The 24436-nt window shown below is 41.9% G+C and overlaps 1 protein-coding gene across 1 annotated transcript in view; it reads right to left on the bottom strand.

Annotated features, from left to right (window-relative positions):
- LOC134076299 (zinc finger protein 729-like) overlaps window positions 1-22556 on the bottom strand; it is a 42417-nt gene extending 19861 nt beyond the window's left edge. Inside the window, exons 1-2 of the mRNA XM_062531287.1 lie at window positions 22425-22556; window positions 21263-21605 (exon numbers count right to left, since the gene is read on the bottom strand). Of these exons, the coding sequence (XP_062387271.1) occupies window positions 21263-21590 (328 nt within the window). The 5' untranslated portion in view covers window positions 21591-21605; window positions 22425-22556. The remainder of the gene's footprint in view (window positions 1-21262; window positions 21606-22424) is intronic.
- Between the last annotated feature and the right edge of the window lie 1880 nt (window positions 22557-24436).

The raw sequence follows: 24436 nt of genomic DNA, 5'->3' as shown, positions 1-24436 counted from the left end.
AACCTCCGACGTTGGATCCGGCAGCTATTCAAGGCTTAATTTGAGATCCGGTACCTCCGACATTGGATCCGGCAGCTATTAAATTAGATCCACCACCTCCATGACCATATCACAATGAAATAAAGCAAACAATAATTCATTCATTCATTAAATAAAAGTTCTTTCGGACCTTTTGGACGCGGTCAACACTGTCCCCATCTCAAGTGCAGAGTGAGCGGGGTTTTTCGCAGATTAACTTGATTTGCGCAGCAAATAGAGCATCTCTTTCCCCCTCTACCATCTCCTCACAACTCTTTATTGGCCTAGTCGGCCCACTGCTTAAGATACCCGATTCAATCCCATTCCCTACGTGAAATCATGGATTGCCAAAGGACATATCTGCACGGGATCTGAGGAGTTAGGAAATAGAGGCAGGTGTCTATGGATACTGTATGGCAGGCCTATTCAACTAGCGGCCCGCGGGCCAGATGTGGCCCGCTTCAAATTTCCTGTGGCCCGCGTGTCTCGTCATGAGAATTAACTCGCTTTGACTGGTGTGCATAGATCATATGATTGGCGAGTAGCGCACTGTCGGCCCGCCCCTATTGGCCAGACTAATTCTTCACAGCACATCACTACACAAACTGACATTTCCAAATGTGTAACTAGTTTTAAATGTTATCATTAAATGTTGATTAAATTACGATTTCTTACCGCCAAAGATTCTAAACCTCGAGCGTGCGCAAATCAAAAATGTTACAATCATACCCGGTCTCCGTTCCTCCAAGCCCTCGGGAAAGTTAGTGAAGGAGCTGTGGTTTGTAGAGAATTGCCTCTTGACTTTATATTCCTTCTTTACAGCGATGGATTCGTTGCACAATAAACATGAAAGTCTCGTACTTGTTGCAGAGGGTAAAATGAACGATTCTCGTTGTCAATTAGACGTTTCTTTAGACAGAGCCATCTTCACTCAACTCGTGGGCATGTTATTGTTTGTGATTTGCGCAGGCTCGAAGTTTAGAATCTTTGGCGGTAAGAAATCGTGAAATAGATAAACAGAGGCAGAGCTGGCATTACTTTTTCTTTAAATTCAATGCTTGTATATTTGAGAGATTGGCGCTGTAGGCTGTGTGTGTTTGAAACACTTATGAGCCTAATTATCTTGAAGTAGGCTAGTTAAATCAACACTGCAATTTTTCCCACTGATGCATGATATGGCAGCTATCAGACATCAGGTATGAAATACTATGGTTAGCCTGGGTGTTTTCAAATACTTCTATAGTTTGTGTCGCAGCCTATCACCTGTCTGAGAAGATTTTTTTATGGATATGGATAATAGGCTATGTTCTTAGTTTCTATGCCAGTGTATAAAATTCAATTGATTTGAACTGAATGTTACTCTGATTTTATCAAATATTGTTGGATACAATTATTTTGCGGCGTCTTATTTTATGCGGCCCTTGAAAACCCAGTGATTTTTCCATCCGGCCCTCTTGGTACTGAAGTTGAATAGCCCTGCTGTATGGGCTGTTTTGGACAAATAAGATATGTGTAAGTAAAATGAAGTCTTAATTATTCTCTGCTGGTACTCTCAATATATTGTAGTCTTTGTTTTATTTGTTAGCCTAATTATTGATTCATTGTGTTGCGTTAACGTGTGTTTGGAGAGTTAACGGGCGAACTTTGAGTGAGTATTGTGTGCTTGTTTGGAGTTCATCCTTTTACTCTGAGCGTTGTCCGTTGTGGTTAAAATAACCTTGGCTAGCTTGCTGTCTTGCAGTGTTGGCAAAATAAAGCCTTAAACATGCGAATCTGCACTCTGTCTCCGCACTCGGTAACTAATTTAATTGTACATACAGAATCATTGTGCGTCGTCGTCCCGCCGACCCTTTATTTATTTATTAATTTATTCATTTATTCATTTATTTATTTTTGAGTCGCCGGATCCACCCATCCTCTGCGTTCCGGCACCTCCCACTTTACAAATTAAGCACTGCCGGTGACATTAGGCCTATTCGGACGGGATTAGTTTTATGGGGTGACATCAGGTAAAGTAATAATTACCAGGTAATGTAGTCCCGTCCGCACGCGCCATGTCAGTAAACATAACGGAGTATGTCGGTGACATTTACAGACACTTTTACCTTCCGTAAAACGGTCCGGAGAAATTACCTTAGGTAATATTAATCCCGTGCGAACGCGACCCTCTGTAAAGATGTCTGTAATATTTCGTCACATCCTGATTTGAAAACAATTCCACCATAGTCTGAATGAAAACATAACATGCTGTGCAGTTTCTAATAGGGCGTTAGCTAGTTTGCCCAATAACTTGATATTGTTAGCCATTTCAAACTACTTATGGCATAATATAAAGCTAACGTTTGCTAGTTTAACCAATTTGTGTAGTCTTTCAAATCTGAAAATGCCGCACGTACCTGACGCAAAGTATCACGTGCACGGCGACGAAGATGTGACGGCAGAACGTAAACGTAGTTACTCCTCCCATGTCAGGTAAAATGACAGAGATGTCTAGTCCCGTCCGAATTGGACATTTATATTACAGAGGTCATATGATAAACCTGCATTACTCTACGTCCCCCCATAAAACTAATCCCGTCCGAATAGGCCTATTTACAGACACTTTTTACCTTCCGTAAAACGGTCCGGTAATATTACCTTAGTAAAGGCCTATTCGGACGGGATTAGTTTTATGGGGTGACATCAGGTAAAGTAATAATTACCAGGTAATGTAGTCCCGTCCGGACGCGCCATGTCAGTAAACATAACGGAGTATAGGTCTATTCGGACGGGATTAGTTTCATGGGGTGACATCAGGTAAAGTAATAATTACCAGGTAATGTAGTCCCGTCCGGACGCGCCATGTCAGTAAACATAACGGAGTATGTCGGTGACATTTACAGACACTTTTACCTTCCGTAAAACGGTCCGGAGAAATTACCTTAGGTAAAATTAATCCCGTGCGAACGCGACCCTCTGTAAAGATGTCTGTAATATTTCGTCACATCCTGATTTGAAAACAATTCCACCATAGTCTGAATGAAAACATAACATGCTGTGCAGCTCCTAATAGGACGTTAGCTAGTTTGCCTATTAGCTTGATATTGTTAGCCATTTCAAACTACTTACGGCATAACATAAAGCTAACGTTTGCTAGTTTAACCAACTTGTGTAGTCTTTCAAATCTGAAAATGCCGCACGTACCTGACGCAAAGTATCACGTGCACGGCGATGAAGATGTGACGGCAGAACGTAAACGTAGTTACTCCTCCCATGTCAGGTAAAATAACAGAGATGTTTAGTCCCGTCCGAATTGGACATTTATATTACAGAGGTCATATGATAAACCTGCATTACTCTACGTCCCCCCATAAAACTAATCCCGTCCGAATAGGCCTTTAGTCGGTGACATTTACAGACACTTTTACCTTCCGTAAAACGGTCCGGAGAAATTACCTTAGGGAAAATTAATCCCGTGCCAACGCGACCCTCTGTAAAGATGTCTGTAATATTTCGTCACATCCTGATTTGAAAACAATTCCACCATAGTCTGAATGAAAACATAACATGCTGTGCAGCTCCTAATAGGACGTTAGCTAGTTTGCCTAATGATGTAGAACCATGGATTTTCTCAGTTCATGACATGTTTTGTTTGAACTTAAACCAACATAAAGTTCTAATTTTGACTACATTATTTAGTATAGGCCTACTTGATGATAATATATAGCCTGCCCCCTTACAGTCCTCTAGTCTTGTACAATAGCCTATAGTGAACCATATAGGCCTATTGATATTGATGCTGATTGAAGAGGTTGCTTGAAGGTTGTTGATAGGTTGTCGCAAGGTTCCATTTTGGGACCACTTCTCTTCAGCACATACATCAATGATCTCCCATCAGTGTGTGACGGTGTGGAGATATTGATGTATGCTGATGATACAGTCCTGTTTACACATGGCAAAGATCCGGAAAAGGTCGCCTTACAATTGACACAGACACTCACTAAAGTCTCAAAGTGGTTGAGCAATTCTTGTCTCACACTAAACACTGATAAAACTGTCACTATGTTCTTTCGAAATAGATTCAAATTTAGCACTATTCCAAATATATACGTGGATGGTGAAAAACTAAAAAATGTTGATGAGTTCAAATACCTGGGAGTGACTCTACACTCACTTTTAAAAAACACATTAAAAAGCTGGGTCACACAGTTAAGTATAGCATAGCAAATTTTAGACACATCCGTAACTCACTAAGTGCTGATGCTGCTAACATGTATGTAAATGCAATGATTATGTCTCATTTACATTACTGTATGTCAAGCTGGTCACAGGCTGGCAAGACTGCCTTGAAATCCATTAGATCACTTCACAGTCAAGCTCTCAAAGTTCTAGACAGAAGATCAACTCAGTACCATCATTGTGCCATATTGGACAAATATAACATGCTTAGCTTTGATAACCTCATTCTATTCTCTGACATGCGCTTAATACATAAAATAATTCATAATGCTGCTCCACCACCTCTGAGAACATTTGTTCAAACCTGTTCTGAACGAACAGGGAGAGCCACAAGATCCATCACCAGGGGTGATTGTATTCTGCCAAATCGGAACACCACATTTGCGCAGTCAGCCTTTTCTTTTAGAGCTGTTAAAGCATGGAATGCTCTTCCTAGTAATCTGAAAAGCTTTACAGATTTCTACACATTCTCACGTGAAGTGAAAAAATGGATTCTGAGCAATCAGTCTTGCCAGCATTAATCATAGCATTTATACAAAATGTACTGGTGTGAGTGAGTGCGAGTGAGTGAGTGTGTGAGTGAGTGTGTGAGTGAGTGTGTGTGTGTGTGTGAGTGGTGTGTGTGTGAGCAAGTGTGTGTGTGAGCGAGTGTGATGAGTGAGTGAGTGAGTGTGTGTGTATGAGTGTTATTTTCTTATTTCTTATCTTATCATTCTTAACTTATATGCCCCCCCCCTCTCTTTACTATGTAACTAATGAACTTTGTACATGGTCCCTGCTTCAAATAAACTAAATAAACTAAACTAATTTATTTAAGTTCCATAGAAAATCAAATTGCACCACTCCCTCTCCTTCCAAAGTAACATGTCCTACACCTCTCCTCCTACAATAAATCGTAGGCCTGTTATACTGTAGGCTACTATGCCAGGATTGTGTAGGCTAGGCATCATAGTTTTACAATTGCGCACACACTGATGGAGAGCTATAGGATTAAAATGCAGACTGTGCCTTTAAATAGGCTACTTTTCCACTAAAAACGTTATCTCAATATTATGTACAAGACTGATGTTTGCCAAGCATGCCAAAGTGTTAATCTCTTAGTAGCCTACTATCATCATACGTTTTCGCATAGTAGCCTACTACTACTATCCCGAAATATGTTTTGAATGACATGGGGCGCACGGAGGTGAACGGCTGGACAAACGCGAAATGACAAGGTGCTAAACAATTTAGTATACCTGTAGACAGGCTTTGTGGTTAAAATGATGAAAACCAGTAGGCCTAGGCTAGTCTGGCACAGTTTCAAGCACAGTAGCCTACACTATAGTTTACACGCACAGAAAATAAAAGTCAATATAGGCTATCAGCATCACGAGATTTCAGTCATTATCGGAAAATCAGTCAAAGTCAAAGTCAAACTGGACGCGAACGCGAGCAAAGCCAACAAAAAAACAACTTCCTAAATGATGTATTTTTAAATAAATAATTTGACCTTTACCGTTTCATGGCTTCTGCTAAGAAACAAATAGCCTAGTGCATCACACACATCGAACACTTGCATCAAACATTCTTCAGAACGCAGATCAACCCGTCTGCTTTCACTTTCAATGAAATCCACTAGATAACGGACAAAGTTTGCAATGAGTGATAGCCTATGAATGAAAGAAGCACCAACCCCGCCGTAATTGTCAGCGGACTACATAGCAATGATGTTAGGCTACAGCAATTTATACATGACGGGCCGCAAATAAATAACTTAAACATTTTGCCATAAAAAAAAAAAAAAAAAAAAAGAATCTCGGAGTCCACCGGCCCACATGTGCACCGGCCCACCGGGCATTTGCCCGACTGTACAGATTTCCAGTCCGAGCCTGACCTGATGTCACCCCATAAAACTAATCCCGTCCGAATAGGCCTTAAGTCAACAGGCAGTCGCTGCTTGAATCTGCATGAGGTGAGCACGAAATAGTATGCAAAATATTTAAAAATGAATCGCATATCACAGACTGGTGTGTAGCATGCTGCACACACATGAAATGGAATTGACACACGACACAATCGAACGTGTCATCGTTTGGATCCACAGAATGCAGCGTTTTAAGAAATCTTCACTTTGGAGTGCGTTTGGAAAAATATCCGTTGAGGGGGTTAAAACTCTGTTTACGTGTAAACAAAAGGCCCAAACGCATACAAACGTATGCGTTTGTTCAAATATCTAGAAACGTGTAAACGGGGCCTTAGAATAACAGACAGATGTTCCACATTCAGCAATTAAACATTGATGAGGAATAATTAACTTTAAATAGAATTTAAATGCAAAAGTGTAACCACTACTTTTGGCTTACACATTACAAGACAGAGAAGGTTGGTGAACAATAAAGACATCAGAGCCCAGTTGTTCAAAAGTAATCAGATGTTCTGGGTTGGGTCAGATCAGTGTGTGTTCAGGGTTATTGTGATTTTTGTTACAACCACCAGGCTCGTTTGTGGCGATTGCAACATAAGGGAGACCACACATGGATAAAGCGTTACAAAAGAAGATATTTATTAAAGTAAAGAGGTATAAAATCATGAGATGTAGTCAGCATAAATTAGATGGTAAGAAAGCATAGTGTTGTGTCAATCAGAGTATGTGCAGAATCCTAAACGCAAGACAAAAGCGACGCATGTTCGGATGGAGAGAGAGGGAACACCGAACTCCAGCCAGGTAGCCTCTTTATAGCACTGGTGTCTCAATCAGGTGATCAGCAGCACCTGTGACCTGACTCCGCCCTGCAACCCAGAGAAAGACAGACAAGCAAAGACCGGCAGGGTCGTAACATTTTAGAGACCCTATGCAACTTTTTCATAGTCATGAAATCGCTTAAAAATTGTTGTTTTGCTTGACTGACCAGTTTTATCGAAAACAGTAATATTTCCTCCCGCCCCCAGTGTCCCTATCTGCTATTGCAACCTTGCAGTTTGTTCAGGAGACAATCGCTCCCTGTTTACATCTGGAAGGCTGAGACGCGTAAGAAACAAGAAGAACCACGCTTGCAATTTATATATTTAAATATAGCCTATATATGTATAAATATACACGCTAACGCTGTCGGGGAAGCTCTGCAGAGAAATATGCAAGCGTAAAACGAGCGAAAATGAAAAACGAAACGAAACCGGAGATGAAATCGCCAATCTTGCATAGTTTCTCTTTAAGAGAGCATTATCAACATGCCATGTTTTCGACATAACCTATTGTCAGTCATTAGTGAAAGTAACTCTGTATAACTGTTTTGTTGTTGACCATGAGACTACGTTGAAGTTAGTTTCACTTGCTAATGCCAGTGAGTTCAAATAAAAAACGCAGATACGTGTAGGCTATAGGTTTCAGTAAAGCATGGTTCAGTGGAATACCTGTTTCACCCGCTGCTTGCCATTAAAGGGAATGACGGATGTCACTCTCATTGGTTTAAAGCACATCTGTCCAGGCTCGCGGGCCAAATCCGAAGGCAACATTTTATACAGCCCCCCCCCTAGATAATATCTAATGTCTATCAGAACTGGCCCGCAGTATTTCGCATGCACCGTTAATACAGGAAGTATCATGAATCCTGACGCGGCATTTGCTTAAAGGATGTTACGCCCAGTGTTAAGCGCACTACGTTACGGGGTTACGTTCCCAAAGTCACGGGTGGGTCACATTGCCAATGTCATGACAAAACGCAGGTGAGATGATAGTGGGAGTTTCACTTTCACTTTTCAATTAGTTGAACGCAGTGGTAAATGAGCACGGGATATAAACAGGAGCTAATACTAGTTCTGTATGTGTTGTCTCGTCAGGAGAGATGCGCCACCGGTAAGCAGCTATATTTCAGTCCATTGAGCGAGCCCCGGTTTAAGTTTGTTTGCCTGTTTATGTTAGCCTTGTTTATGTTAGCCTTGTTTATGTTAGCACTGTGCTACCGTTATGTGTGTGTGTGTGTATACGCGGTTGTATGCTTGATAACGCACTATGGGCAAGCCGATGGAATATTGGTTGCAGTCTTGTGCTTAACGTTTAACTGCTTGATTGTGTCTGAGGCTATATCGCGGTAAATGTTTAAATGTTGTAGCGTCTACATACTCATGACTAGTGCAGTGCACCGGACGTTTGATGACGTTTCATGACTAAACAACCCAATGTGGACTGGACAAACCCCAGAATTTGATTAAACTGTTCTTTTCTCTCTATTATTATTATTATTATTATTATTATTTTATTAATTATTTATTTATGTATTATTATAATTATTTGCCTTTTGTATCTTTTTATTGTTCTTGTTTTATTATTTTGATTATTGTTGTTATATGTTTTGTAACTCAGGGCATCGCTGTAAAAGAGCTTGATGCTCAGTCAATTTTCTCCCTGAATAAAAAACGGTTGATGATTAGTGACCATGCGTTTTAGATGACCAAATCACTATTTCAAGGAGCTAACAGTTTTCAAACAGTTGTTTGAGAGCATAATTATGAATTGGTGCAGTTTTGAGCAAGCCAGTTGTTGGCACCAAATTGTCTTACAATGCAAGTGTCCAGGGCATTCCTATTTTTTGCTCATTCCAGATTATTATCTAGAGAAGCCTGCATACTCACTGCACTGTTCTAGAACCTGCATCATAGTGACTTTAAGAGAACCTTGCACACACTGAGTTGTTCTAGAACCTGCATCATGAGGACTTCAAGAGAAGCCTGCATACTCACTGTGCTGTTCTAGAACCTGCATCATACACCAACTATTTATGTAAGGGACGCGCAGCGGAGGGGTTTTGCTTCGTACTGAAGGGAATTATTTTCAGATAATGACCGGCGTTCTATACATTATCGCGCTTATTATATGGCTACTTGCCAAAACGAGAAAATAAACTTATCTCAATGTGTCTTTAGCAATGACTTGGCTACCGTTTCGTGGCTTCCGCAACAACTAGCGGAGTGAACCCGTTGCCATTGGCAGCGGTCATTATACCTTCGGAGCGGTCATTATGCAAATATAACGGACCGGTAGAACATTGAGAGGCCCATTCAAAGTGAATGGGAGCTCCCTCAACATTCTAGAGAGCCATTTAATAAAAAGATGTAATTTAGGATTCCCACGGTAGCCAGCGTCTGTGACGACAATGGCGCCTATGGGAGTCATAAAACGCACTTCAACGTATCGTATTATCCGGCCTGTGATCTATCTTGCTCTGTTCTAGAATCTTTGACGTACAATGTGAAAGGCCGACAACAGGTAACACACCAGGTAAGCACTAAATTCCGAGCGTGGTTAACTAAATTGGATATTTCAGGCGATAAAAGCCCTGGTAAAAACCAAGCCAGATATTGTTCAAATCTACACACCTATGGCTACTGAAAAATGTGAGGTTCATTTAGCAAATGTTATTTTAAGGTATTGAAAAACATCATTGTTTTAGAATTTTCGAACGAAAGGGCCGACAATTAGTAGTTTTACGATATAAAGATGAAAATGATACAATAAAAAAAATACAACATTTACAAAGATACAAAAGATATTAAGATGAAAACGATACAATAAAAATAAATAGTGTGTGTGAGAGAGTCTGGGAGCGAGGAGATGTGGTGGATAAATTGTACATTTATTAAACAGTAAATGATACATTTACATGTCCTCAATTGAAATGATACACTTAAGGCCGGCGCCAACTGGACACGTACGCGGTGCGACACGACAAGAAAAAGATTAGAACTCCATTGCTCCATTTTAATGGCGCAAAGCCCACTGGAAATGTCTGCCGCCTGAAAACTGCTCTAAAATCCTGCACGTCAAGCCCACACCGCTGAACGCCGGGTCCGGTGGGCGCCGGCCTTTACATGTCATCAAAGTGAGACCAAATAGCCAAGTAAACTGCAGTAAGTTACATGTCATCAAAGTGAAACCAAATAGCCAAGTAAACTACAGTAAGTCACATGTCATCAAAGTGAGACCAAATAGCCAAGTAAACTACAGTAAGTCACATGTCATCAAAGTGAAACCAAATAGCCAAGTAAACTGCAGTAAGCTAGATGTCATCAAAGTGAAACCAAATAGCCAAGTAAACTGCAGTAAGTTAGATGTCATCAAAGTGAGACCAAATAGCCGAGTAAACTGCAGTAAGTTAGATGTCATCAAAGTGAAACCAAACAGCCAAGTAAACTGCAGTAAGTTAGATGTCATCAAAGTGAGACCAAATAGCCAAGTAAACTACAGTAATTTAGATGTCATCAAAGTGAGACCAAGTAGCCAAGTAAACTGAAGTAAGTTAGATGTCAGTTGAACACAGTGAACCTAACCCATAATAAGTTAGATGGCAAATAAACCACATAAAACAAGAATGCATCACATGTAAAGAAATGAAAATAAAGAGAGAAGAAGGAGAAGAGGGGAAGAAAGAGAGAAGTGGAAGAAGGAGAGAAACCAAAAATCTGATTCTCCTGAAAGGAGAGGAGTGACTAGAAAGGCCTCCTCCTGGTAGAGTGTGTGTGTGTGAGAGAGAGAGAGGAGAGGAGTGACTAGAAAGGCCTCATTCTTCTAATGTGTGTGTGTGTGTGTGTGTGTGTGCTTGTGAGGAGTGACTAAACAAGAGTGAGGTTTACTGACGTGTAACTTAAATATAATTTTGTGTATGAAAAATTGGAAAAAAACATTTTTGCCGGCATAGTCCATAGATAAAGTACAAGGAGTTTCATGACGGTCAATGGCCGCTGACTACAGTAATTTCCCAACTATTAGCAGCAGCTTATGCATTGATTATGCAACATTTCTTTGGCTATGAGGTTATTATACAGGGGCAGTTAGCATGGTATTAATATGGTTTTGCTTCCTTTAACTGGCATAAAACACTGTCCTGCGGCTTATACACAATGCGGTTAACACACAGGAAATTACTGGAATTTACTCTCAAACAGCGATGTGTTATTATCAGCAAACCAGATAAGACAAGGGCAACTAATGAGAGCGACAGACACAGGGCAACTAATGAGGGCGACAGACACAACAGACACAGGGCAACTAATGACGGCAACTGACACAGGGTAATACTGAGGGCAACAGACACAACAGACACAGACAGACACAGGGCAACTAATGAGGGCAACTAATGAGGGCGACAGACACAGCAGACACAGAGCAACTAATGACGGCGACTGACACAGGGTAATACTGAGGGTAACAGACACAACAGACACAGGGAAACTAATGAGGGAAACAGACACAGGGTAATTAATGAGGGCGACAGACACAGGGCAACTAATGAGGACAACAGACACAGGGCAACTAATGAGGGTAACAGACACAACAGACACAGAGCAACTAATGAGGGTAACAGAAACAGGGTAATTAATGAGGGCGACAGACACAGGGTAACTAATGACAGCGACAGACACAGGGCAACTAATGAGGGCAACAGACACAAGGCAACTAATGAGGGTAACAGACAAAACATACACAGGGTAACTAATGAGGGAGACAGACACAACAGACACATGGCAACTAATGAGGGTAACAGACACAACAGACACAGGGCAACAGGCACAGGGTAACTAATGAGGGTAACAGACACAACATACACAGGGCAACTAATGAGGGCAACAGACACGGGGCAACTAATGAGGGCGACAGATACAGGGCAACTTGCTTCAATGTCACAACACATCATACTTTCATAACATACTCTAGCTTGTCTGTGGACATCATTAGGCCTATTTACAAAGCCAGTGCTGGATGAGCAAATAACGTGCTTGTGACCGCGGAAAAGTGCTTTAGTGTTGCTTTAATCCGTTCCCTTGTGTACTAGCATATGACATTTAAGATTAAACATTGTTGAAAAAACTCTTCCACACCGGAAACATCGATGGCGCTTCTCTCCAGTGTGAGTTAGCATGTGGGTTTCAAGTGCTGAAGGGGCCGCAAAAGCTTTTCCACACTGAGCACATCTATGAAGACTCTTCTCAGTATGTGTGAGCATGTGGCCTCTAAGGGTAGATGATGTTCTGAAGGCTTTTCCACACTGGTCGCATTGATGAGGCTTCTCTCCCGTGTGAATTCGCATGTGGAGTTTAAGAGTTGAGCTATGTGAAAAACTATTTCCACACTGGACACATTTATGAGGCTTCTTTCCGGTATGTGTAAGCATGTGTCGCTGAAGATCTGGGGACGTTCTCCAACCTTTTCCACACTGGACACATTTATGAGGCTTCTCTCCGGTATGTGTAAGCATGTGGACTTTAAGAGTTTGGGACTTTGTAAATGCTTTTCCACACTGGATACATTTATGAGGCTTCTCTCCAGTGTGTACTGACATGTGGTTTTTAAGAATTGAACTTCTTGAAAATGATTTTCCACACTGGATACATTCATGAGGCTTCTCTCCAGTGTGAATTAGCATGTGGTTTTTAAGAGTTTTAATGACTGAAAAAGTTTTTCCACACTGGGAGCATTTATGAGGCTTCTCTCCAGTGTGACTTCGCATGTGGGCTTTAAGATATGAACTTTTTGAAAATGATTTTCCACACTGGTCACATTGATGAGGCTTCTCTCCAGTGTGAATTTGCATGTGGGCTTTAAGTTTTGCAATGAGTGAAAATGCTTTTCCACACTGGACACATTTATGAGGCTTCTCTCCAGTGTGTACTAACATGTGGTCTTTAAGAGTTGAACTTTTTGAAAATGATTTTCCACACTGGACACATTCATGAGGCTTCTCATCATTATGTGTATGCATGTGGCGCTGAAGATTTCGGGACGTTCTAAATGATTTTCCACACTGGACACATTTATGAGACTTCTCTCCAGTGTGTACTGACATGTGGTCTTTAAGATTTGAACTTTTTGAAAATGATTTTCCACACTGGATACATTCATGAGGCTTCTCTCCAGTGTGAATTAGCATGTGGTTTTTAAGATTTGCAATGAGTGAAAAAGTTTTTCCACACTGGGAGCATTTATGAGGCTTCTCCCCAGTGTGAATTCGCATGTGGGCTTTAAGAGTTGAAATAAATGGAAAACCTTTTCCACACTGGACACATTTATGAGGCTTCTCTCCAGTGTGTACCAACATGTGGACTTTAAGAGTTGAACTTTTTGAAAATGCTTTTCCACACTGGACACATTTATGAGGCTTCTCTGCGGTATGTGTAAGCATGTGGCGCTGAAGATTTTGGGACGTTCTTAATGATTTTCCACACTGGACACATTCATGATGCTTCTCTCCAGTGTGTACCTGCGTGTGCCTTTTACAAGACTTCTCTCCGTTGTGTACAAGCATGTGGCGTGAAAGGCTTGAGCTGTGTGAGAAACCTTTTCCACACTGAGTACATCCATGAGGCTTCTTACCAGTGTGTATAACCATGTGGTGCTTAACTACTGAGGAGGCTTTTTCACACTGAGAATATCTACGTGGCTTTTTGCGAGACCTCTTTTCATTTACGCTAACTGAGTGTGTTTGCTGGTGTTTCTCTAGTTCTGTCAGGGCTGTGAAACTCTTCCTGCAGACTGTGCAGTGGTGCAGTCTTCCTTCATGTTGCAGGTTGAGTTCATCATTCTGTCCGTGGATCTTCTGTTGTGTTATATGTGGGTGTTCTGATACACCTGTAAGAGTTACCATAGAGACTTAGAATTAGAATGAAGAGTTACCATAGAGACTTAGAATAACGGACAGATGTACCACATTAAAGGTGCGCTATGAGATCCTGTTTGACGTCACTTCTGTTAACGTTCCATAAACACCAAAACAAAACAAACGCAACGCGCGCAGTCATAGACATAGAACGTTCCTTGTGGAGTCGGAATAAATTGTTGCAAATCCGACATCAGCGTTCTATGCTTCCCCCTTCTGTTGGACTGACTGTCAGTTTGGGGGTGTGAGGTCTCTGTTAAACGATTTCCCCCCTCTTAATCCCCCATAAATACCAGTGGCCTAGGTCTAGTGAGGGAAATTAGCTTTATTTGCTATTAAAATATGACGAGGAGGACCCCAACGAATTTCCTTCTACAACATCGGAAATCCTTAAATAAACAGTCTGATTGTCTATGGATAGCGCTGCCATAGCCTACTAAACATGCTTTAAACTTCGTCAAACTATGTCCCGACTGTATGTGGCCTCGACACTTTGCGTACAGTAGCCTAGGCCTATGAAAGGGAGCGATGAGCGACATCTTTAGCCTACTGTCTATGAACGACACAGCACAGCAGTCAATTATGAAAAAGACGGATACCGTAAGACCAAGTTAACTATAAGGATACGCTAGGCTGTCGTAGCTAGTAGGCTAGGCTGTCTGTCATTGTTGCAGTTGAGAGAAATAAGAGAATGGGCTACATTGAACCTATTCTCTCAAGTCAGTCGACAACGAAAGATATGAGGTCGGCCTACAATATGAAGCATGCCATCGGATCGGTCTTACAAGCTTTCACTGGAGGCAGCATGTGCGGCGTGTGTTACGATTATGATTATGATCACTGCTTTACTCACAACACCTGTTCTGTTCTGTTCTGGACTCCCGTTTTAAAAGTAGGCTAATAGTGGTTGTCGTACTTCACTTAGCGTACATTATAGTGATTGGTAATGCGCCAGTGGCCGTAAACAAAGCCTACGGATAGAAAATAAGAAAAAAAGATGATAATATAACGTAGCTAAGTTAGTTTGCCTGCTAGCTAGCTTAACTGAATCTCCCAAAGGGAATTGATGTGATCTATTCACCAGCGCATTTATAGGCCTACATTATCTGACTAAATAAAGGCCTATTACCTCCTTATTCAGTGGGAAGTTGAAAAATAATAAATCGTGCCTTTCACACGGCCAGATCTTGCAGTTCATTACCGAGTAAACAAAAAAACTCGGTAATGAACAGCTGACAACGGCAAAAACAGCTGTTTAGGTGGGTTTATGATTGAACTGTGTCTGAAATGTTGCGCTGAGCTTACCACAGTGGCGCGCCTGACGTCGAACTCAGAGCTTCATTCTTTTGACGTAATAACTGATCAATCTGGCTCTGTTCTAGAATCTTTGGTTTGTTATTGTTTTGGTGCACATCCTGTGCCCCTATTGTTGTTAACGTTTGTTTTGAGGATCACAGCCCCTGTGTTGTCTTTTAATATCGGGGTTTTCACATCGTATTTAGTGGACAGAAAGCAAGCTGATCAAGGGGAAAAACATACGATTTGAGATACAAATGAAATCTCGCTAAGATCAAGCAGGATCTCATAGTGCACCTTTAAGGAATTAAAGTGTAATCACTACTTATGGCTTACATATTACAAGACAGAGAAGGTTGGTGAACAGTTGACATTTGATGCAACATCAGGGCCCAGTTGTTCAAAAGTAATCAGATGTTTTGGGTTGCGTCAGATCTGATTTTATCAAATGTTCAGTATGTGTTCAGGGTTGGGATTCAATTGACAGATGAATGGGGAGAAGCCTTGAGCCAGCCCTAGTCCTTGTTGATCCGGAGTAACGCCACCTAGGGACAGTCTAAAGCACGTTCTGCCTTTTCATGAGCATGATCGCGAGGCTGGAGACTTTCTGTTACGAAGTTGCATGCCGCATGCATGGTTTTTCCGCTCAGAGGCGCTAGGGGGAAGCGTGACAGCCGTCACTCAATCCGAAATAAGTCAAATAACCATTCCAATGACTCCAAAGCTGATTAGTTAAGACAAATTAAACTAGAAAATATTGCAAAGTTCTGCTTTAAGAGAGCATTATCAACATGCTATGTTTTCGATGGTAAGCTATTGTCACTCATTAGTGAAAGTAACTGTGTATAACTGTTTTGTTGTTGACTATGAGACTACGGTGAAGTTAGTTTCGCTTGCCAACGCCAGTGAGTTCAAATAATAGACGAGTGCAGATGCGTGTAGGGCAGGTTATATACTCTGCTAGGTTTCAGTAAAGCATGGTTCAGTGGAATACCTGTTTCACACGCTGCTTGCCATTAACTCATTCACTGCCATTGACGTCTTTAAACGTCAATTTAGACACATACGTTGACTGCCATTGCCTTTTTCAATGGGGAGGGCTCCTGGGTGGGCTTGGGAACGATCTGGCAGAGTTTCAGGCTTGTAAACAGACTGTACTAGCGATCCGAACCGCTAGATGGCAGCAGTGGATGATTAGTATCTGCCTAGAGTGTACATGCAGAGACATATACAACAAGCAAACACACTGAAGATCGACCACAGTGGATCTAGTTTGCACGCGATGCAGGGAATAAATATGTTTACTTCTTACATCAAGGATGGAAAACACGTGAACGGTATGATCCATGAGCATATTAGGAGCTGTTGAAATGGATCGGATATTGCTATATAGACCAGGGGTCGGCAACCCAAAATGTTCAAAGAGCCATTTTGGACCAACAAAACAAAAAATAAATCTGTCTGGAGCCGCAGAAAATGAAAAGCCTTATGTAAGCCTTATATGAAGGCAACACAGGCTGTAAGTGTATATTATCTATATTAGCCTATCAAAATGACTAAGTAGGCTACAACTAGGCTACATAATGAGCTTTCATGATTAAATGTTTTTCCCTGCAGCGCATCTCGGAGAGAATGACACACCAAGGGACTACTCCGCTGTATATGGTGCTTGAAGTTCAACTTTGTGTAATCACCATCCGTGAAACGTTGTTTTCCACGTTTTAATATCTCTCAGGTTGCAACAAAATTTCTCCAGAAGTAGGGTACTGCAATCACACTTTTTCTCTCAGTCCCAACTGGGTAGTCGGCTGCAAATGTAGCATGCCTTCCCTGAAAATGTCTTTCTAAATGTCTTTCTCTTTTTGTTGTTCGCCAACTTCTCATTACAAAGCAAACATGCAGGCAATCCTTCCGCAATGGCAATGAAAGCAAATGATTCGGTCCAGGCAATGAAGGCAATGAAGACGCTCCAGGGAGCCACCAGGATTGCGCTAAAGAGCCGCATGCGGCTCTGGAGCCGCAGGTTGCCGACCCCTGGTCTATCAGAACTGGCCCGAAGTTCAGAAGTTGGCATGCCGCAGGAAAGTCGAGCATGTGGATCGAAAATGAACTTAATTAACTTAATCATTTCAGTTGCTTAGTTGTTAATAAATCAAACGTTTGATTGAGCATCCAACTATGTGTCACTCACTGGACTTAAAACAAGGTCAGACCGACAGAAAGACGTATAAGTCTCCAATGGTAGCAGGCAGCTAGCTAGGGTAAGTCTGTCAGTTAGCAAAGGAGAGAGCAATGAAAATATATGTTGCCTCGTACCTAGCAAATGAATGAACGTCTGAACGAAGACATTTCTGTAACTATTTAGGTCTAATTTACTGTAGTTGAAAAACGAATTTAAGCTAATTTTAACAAGATTAACTAGCCAGGTTTGAATTGTAGCCTTCACTAGCTGAACATCATGTTGCTGTTTTACACACTCAAGCTTTCATGAAAACGTTAGCCTCCATGAGCATATTAGGGGCTGTTGTCTAGGGCTACTTGAATATTGTTTAGCCTAGGCTAAATGTCATGTCTCTGTCTGTGTTATTGTTTTGTGTTAGATCATGATTGTGGTTTGGGGGATCAAAGTAGAGCCTGAATCCTTTGCTTTAGAAGTTTGACACTTCTACCCAGTTGCTCACAATTCACATTACCAATCGGCTGAAAACTATAAGAAATATCAAAATAAAAGTCCTTGCACATTTTCAGTGCATGAATTATGTCTTGCAGTCGAGGTCGTATAAAACAGTACAGGATACTAAAAGTATACTAACAAGCTGGGGTACAAATAATTGTATTTATTAATTCCAATCTACTTACTTGCATTAAATCATATCCATAACCATAATGTGGGCTTAACAACTTCCCTCTCTGAAAGACCATAAGGCCGGCATAGTGCGTAGATAAAGTACAAGGAGCTTCATGACGGTCAATGGCCGCTGACTACAGTAATTTCCCAACTATTAGCAGCAGCTTATGCATTGATTATGCAACATTTATTTGGCTATGAGGTTATTATACAGGGGCAGTTAGCATGGTATTAATATGGTTTTGCTTCTTTTAACTGGCATAAAACACTGTCCTGCGGCTTATACACAATGCGGCTTATACACGGGAAATTACTGTAATTTACTCTCAAGCAGCGACAGACACAGGGCAACTAATGAGGGCAACACACACAAGGTAATAAAGAGGGTAACAGACACAACAGACACAGGGCAACTAATGAGGGCAACAGACAAGGGCAACTAATGAGTGCAACAGACACAAGGTAATAAAGAGGGTAACAGACACAACAGACACAGGGCAACTAATGAGGGCAACAGACAAGGGCAACTAATGACGGCGACAGACACAGGGTAATAAAGAGGGTAACAGACACAACAGACACAGGGCAACTAATGAGGGCAACAGACAAGGGCAACTAATGACAGCGACAGACACAGGGTAATAATGAGGGCGACAGACACAGGGTAATAATGAGGGTAACAGACACAGGGCAACTAATGAGGGTAACAGACACAACAGACACAGGGCAACTAATGAGGGTAACAGACACAACAGACACAGGGTAATCAAGAGGGTAACAGACACAACAGACACAGGGCAACTAATGAGGGCAACAGACAAGGGCAACTAATGAGGGCGACAGACACAGGGTAATAAAGAGGGTAACAGACACAACAGACACAGGGCAACTAATGAGGGCAACAGACAAGGGCAACTAATGACGGCGACAGACACAGGGTAATAATGAGGGCGACAGACACAGGGTAATAATGAGGGTAACAGACACAGGGCAACTAATGAGGGTAACAGACACAACAGACACAGGGCAACTAATGAGGGTAACAGACACAACAGACACAGGGTAATCAAGAGGGTAACAGACACAACAGACACAGGGCAACTAATGAGGGCAACAGACAAGGGCAACTAATGAGGGCGACAGACACAGGGTAATAAAGAGGGTAACAGACACAACAGACACAGGGCAACTAATGAGGGCAACAGACAAGGGCAACTAATGACGGCGACAGACACAGGGTAATAAAGAGGGTAACAGACACAACAGACACAGGGCAACTAATGAGGGCAACAGACAAGGGCAACTAATGACAGCGACAGACACAGGGTAATAATGAGGGCGACAGACACAGGGTAATAATGAGGGTAACAGACACAGGGCAACTAATGAGGGTAACAGACACAACAGACACAGGGCAACTAATGAGGGTAACAGACACAACAGACACAGGGCAACTAATGAGGGAGACAGACAAGGGCAACTAATGAGTGCAACAGACACAGGGTAATAAAGAGGGTAACAGACACAACAGACACAGGGCAACTAATGAGGGCAACAGACAAGGGCAACTAATGACGGTGACAGACACAGGGTAATAAAGAGGGTAACAGACACAACAGACACAGGGCAACTAATGAGGGCAACAGACAAGGGCAACTAATGACAGCGACAGACACAGGGTAATAATGAGGGCGACAGACACAGGGTAATAATGAGGGTAACAGACACAGGGCAACTAATGAGGGTAACAGACACAACAGACACAGGGCAACGAATGAGGGTAACAGACACAACAGACACAGGGCAACTAATGAGGGAGACAGACCACTGGCAATGACCCACACTATGTAAGTTTACCAGATCGGGTAGCGGATATGTAGTTCAATGGAAAAAACTACACTGCTCAAAAAAATAAAGGGAACACTGGTTCATAGGAGTATAGCATCAAGTCAGTCACGCTTGTGGGATATTGATCTGGCCAGTTATGTAACAGACGTGGTTGTGAATCAGAGGGGTATTTCACAAAATCGAGATAAGGGATTAAGCCGGGATATTTTGGTCATCCTGGATGAATTTACCCTTGACTTGGTTTCACAAAAGAGATGCTGCATAAGTTGCCATGGGAATTTATTCTCTGTAGCTAGCCTGGTACCGACCAGGCTAACAGTCAAGCTAAGTTTAATGGTAATTACATGATCTGATTGGTTCAGCTAGATGTCATTCAAATCAGACCTCCATGCGATTCTTTAAACTCTCCATAGAAAATGAATGATTTCCGGCACTCTTGACGCTTTTGACGGTCTTGGTCTGAATGCACAGTCACACGTGGGGGCGTGCGTAAATTTGCATGCAGTTGGTCTGCCACACCTACTCCCGCTATGTAACAGAAATGATCATGATTTCCCATCAAAAAAAGTACAACTTTACCTCGTTGTTAGTCTATATCAAAACCTGATGTTCACTTTGTGTGCAAGACGCTATTCTTCGCCTCTTTTTTTTAATTCCAACCGTGAGTTATTTGGGGGAGAAACGAGAATGCGCACACATCCCGAATAACATACACCTGGTTTGACATAGTCGCTCCTATTCATCCTGGATTGGCGTTAGTGAAACGAGTTTATCAAGGATGACTAGACAACGCTATGTCAAACCTAGCTTTGTCCCCATCTTGGATGTCTTAATTCTGCTTTTGTAAAATACCCCTCTGGTTTGCCTGGTTTTTCCTTTTTTTGTCATGTCATCAATAGTTTTGCTGCGTTTTTAACGGCTACATGAACAGGCTACTCTAAAACTAAACTAATACGCGTCTCTAATCTAAAACTAAACTAATACGTGTCTCTAATCTAAAACGTGCCTCTCTGTTGACTGTGTATGAGCTCCCGTTACGTGGGTAATATCAGAGAGGGTTAAAGCGGAGCGAGAGGCGCAAACGTTCGATCATTTCCACGTTCTGTCTTCGCAAAGGGGAGGGGGGCGAAATCTCCCTTTAAGCAGACCTGATAACATTCGAACTGAACTGCTTGTCAATCTGACAGATCGATATCCCACTATGACGTCTTTGCGACACGCCTCTTTAAGCAGACAGGAACTGTTCAAATTTTTCTTCCATAGAGATGCATTATGTTGCTCTATCTTGTCAGTAATTAAGGATCTTTGGTAATATCTTGTTGTGCATGTGAGTGATTCAGTGCAACTACTGTCACAGAAATACATTGCTACACACCACTACTTAGTTCTATGTGAGAGGACTTACTTTCCAGCAGATGTTCATGCTGCTCTTCTTCTTCTTCTTCTTCCTCCTCCTCCTCTTCTTCTTCTTCTTCTTCCTCCTCCTCTTCCTCTTTCTTCACTTCAGCCTTCACAGTTGTCTGTAGTATTTCATTGTAAGTTGACTTTGGTGACTCTGTGACGTCTGTTTCAATTTTACAGTGAAACTCTGCAAAGGGCTTTTCTCCTTCATCTGGACATGACATCATGTGATCATACTCCTCCTCTTTTATATCTTCTTCTTTCACCATCACTCTCAGGTCCACCTGTTGTGTTTCAGCATAGACAGAACTAAATGGAAGTCCAAGGTCCATGTTGTTAGCAATCACCTGTAGTCAGAGAAACAAATAGAAAGGCTGAGTCGGGTTTCTTTTTTTTTTAATAGAAAGCAACTCTCCATAAATAATTAGCCTAGTTGGCCATTTGTCCTGCTTAGCTTGGCTATCACTAGATAGGGTCTGGATTTTCCAGGCAATGAGTCTGCATTGGTGCAGACTTCACCAAATGGAATTACCCACAGTTCAAAGTGTTGTGACGTTTACCGCGGGGGAAATCCGGAGATCACAAAGGTAAACAACAGCACGCACGACACAAATGCATGGTGCAAGTGTCAGCAACGTCTTTGTTATTGAACATCACTACGTGACCTCGTGAAATGCTGTCCCAATCCCATTTCTATCTGAGCCAATGTGGCCTCACACACTCACTCATTCGGAACCTGAGATCAGTTAACTCTGTGAGTATAGTCTTTATAAACATGACAAATCCCTGGTCCCTCGTCGAATCCCTTTTTGCATCAATGCAGACCCGTCTGCGAATAGTTCCTGCCGGGCGATGATGGCGAAGCTCAACCAATCAGAAGTGGCATTCGGTGAACTTTAGCGTGGCCGCAGTAGCCTAGGATTCGTAAATTCGCCACCCGTGAAAACAGCTCCGCGGATGGAAAAACATTGTAGGCTAGTGCAAACTCTGCGCCGAGTTATTGGCTTGCCATTACTTAACGGAGAAACTGCTGATTTAAGTAAAGCCTGTATGCATGTAGCCTAAAGTATTGCTGTGTTAAAATTTCGAAGTTAGCCTATGGGATGTTTGTCTAACTAGCTCTCGTGTAGCCTATTGTTTGGCCTACGACAGAACACATAGCCTACCTTCCGACGGCAAGTTGCTGCATCAAATTGGTGTTTGTCTCCGCAACAGGTCTTGAACCAACATCTATGGACGTTCGCCTTGCCTGTGGTAGACTATGAAATGTCCTGCTCGCGTTTTGAGTAGCCTACCGTGATCGTAGCGAAAATAGAATGTACCGAAATACCGGATATGTGTAAGCAAAGGCGGCTAAAGTTAGTATTCAGAATTTAGTTTTCAAAATAAAAGCACCGCTAACCCTCCGACAGGGGTCTGCAACCTTTATGATCAAAAAAGCCATTTCCCCCTTCTTCTGACAAAAAAATAGTCGGGAGCTGCAAAAAAACAACAGATTTTGTAAGATTTTGTTTTCATCTTTTTTTTTTTTTTTTTTAACTTTACCTGCTTCAACCACTGAATAGGCTACAACAACTGAAGTGCAATGTGCATTTGTAGGCCTACTTTGAAATAAACTAAACCATAGGCCTATTTAAGTCCTTCCTATATTTGTGTAAAAGTAAAATAAAAACTAGCCCACTTTGATATAAATAAAACATTCAGCTGCAGCTTAGCAGCTTTAAAAACAACTTGGCAAAAAAATACTATGAAATGCAGCATCACCTCTCACACACAGATGTCATAGGAACAGCTGGATTCAGGATTTCATCCCTGCGCCCATTTATTGGGTATGATGGATATACCTGATATGTTTCCTGCAGCTGCTGTGGTGCTGGTGTCATAGAAATTAAGTGCCCTTTTTATGTAATGGACCTCTCTGTTAATGAGGCAGCAAATTCTGACATTGCACTCTTTTGCCTTGAAAAAGATGAAAAAAAAGGAAAAATTAGACTGAAGCGGGGCCATGTGTGGCACAGACTGATTAAATCAGAAAAGACTGAACCCCATTGTGTAGTTATTAGGAACACTCTGCACTCTGGTAGCCTGACTCTCGCCAGACCCTTGTAGTTCCGCCATGCTCCACCAGAGGCGTTTCACTGAGCTCCACACAAGGGTCTGGGCTTGAGGGCAATCCAAACTCCTTCCAGGGAGCAAAAAATTATGAACCAATCAGGAGCGCCGAATTGAGTGTTTGATTCAAACAACAATGGCGGCACGCAGCGAGGAGTCTTGTGCTGACATTGATTCTGCTATTTCAACCGTTTTGTCGAATCTATCGAGTATTCATTCTTTAAAAGATGAACAGATAATGGTTTTGAAGACATTTATTGGTGGCAAGGGTGTTTTCACTCTTCTTCCGACCGGGTTTGGCAAGATCTTGAAGTAGCCTAGCACGTCATTCAAGATAACAGACAAGTGGTTTATCAAATCACATACAAGGATGTTTTACAAGGCCCCGCCTTCAGAAATACGTCTCCTATCTAGAAGTCCCAGATCCTGTGTGAAGCTCAGCGAGGATCTGGGGCCTATTTCACAAAACCAGAGTAAGTAGATCCAAGATAAGTGACGACACACGCGGTTGACCAAGCCTGGTCAAAGTAAACATGCAAAACACGTTTCACTAATGCTGAGCGCAGATGAGTTGAGGCGGCTAGGTCAAGCCAGGTGTAAGTTATTCGGTATGTGTGCGCGTTCTCGTTTCTCCCCCAAATAACTGACGGTTGGAATAAAAAAGACGCGAAAAATAGCGTCTTGCACACAAAGTGAACAACCGCTTTTGATATAGACTAACAACGAGGTAAAGTTGTACTTTTTTGGATTGGAATCATGATTATTTCTGTTACATAGCGGGAGTAGGTGTGGCAGACCAAGTGAATGCAAATGTACGTATGCACCCACGTGTGAGAGCTTCCTTGTCTCGGCACGCAACGTCATTAAGAAAGCGCTTTGCCACCGCAAAGATGCACACAGTATGACTATATATATCTTAATTTGTCGAATTAGTTGAAAACACCTTTGAAAAATGTCCCCTCCACTTCCAATAAACTACTAGGCTATTCATCAAACGTCCGTCAAAAAATAAGCAAACAACGAGTATGTTATTAATTATAAGGCCACCATAATTTAAATAACATCC

The sequence above is a fragment of the Sardina pilchardus genome, chromosome 1, assembly GCF_963854185.1.
Source record: "Sardina pilchardus chromosome 1, fSarPil1.1, whole genome shotgun sequence".
Taxonomy (NCBI): domain Eukaryota; kingdom Metazoa; phylum Chordata; class Actinopteri; order Clupeiformes; family Clupeidae; genus Sardina; species Sardina pilchardus.
The sequence above is the reverse complement of the archived record's forward strand: the minus strand, read 5'-3'. Positions and strand labels throughout refer to the sequence as shown.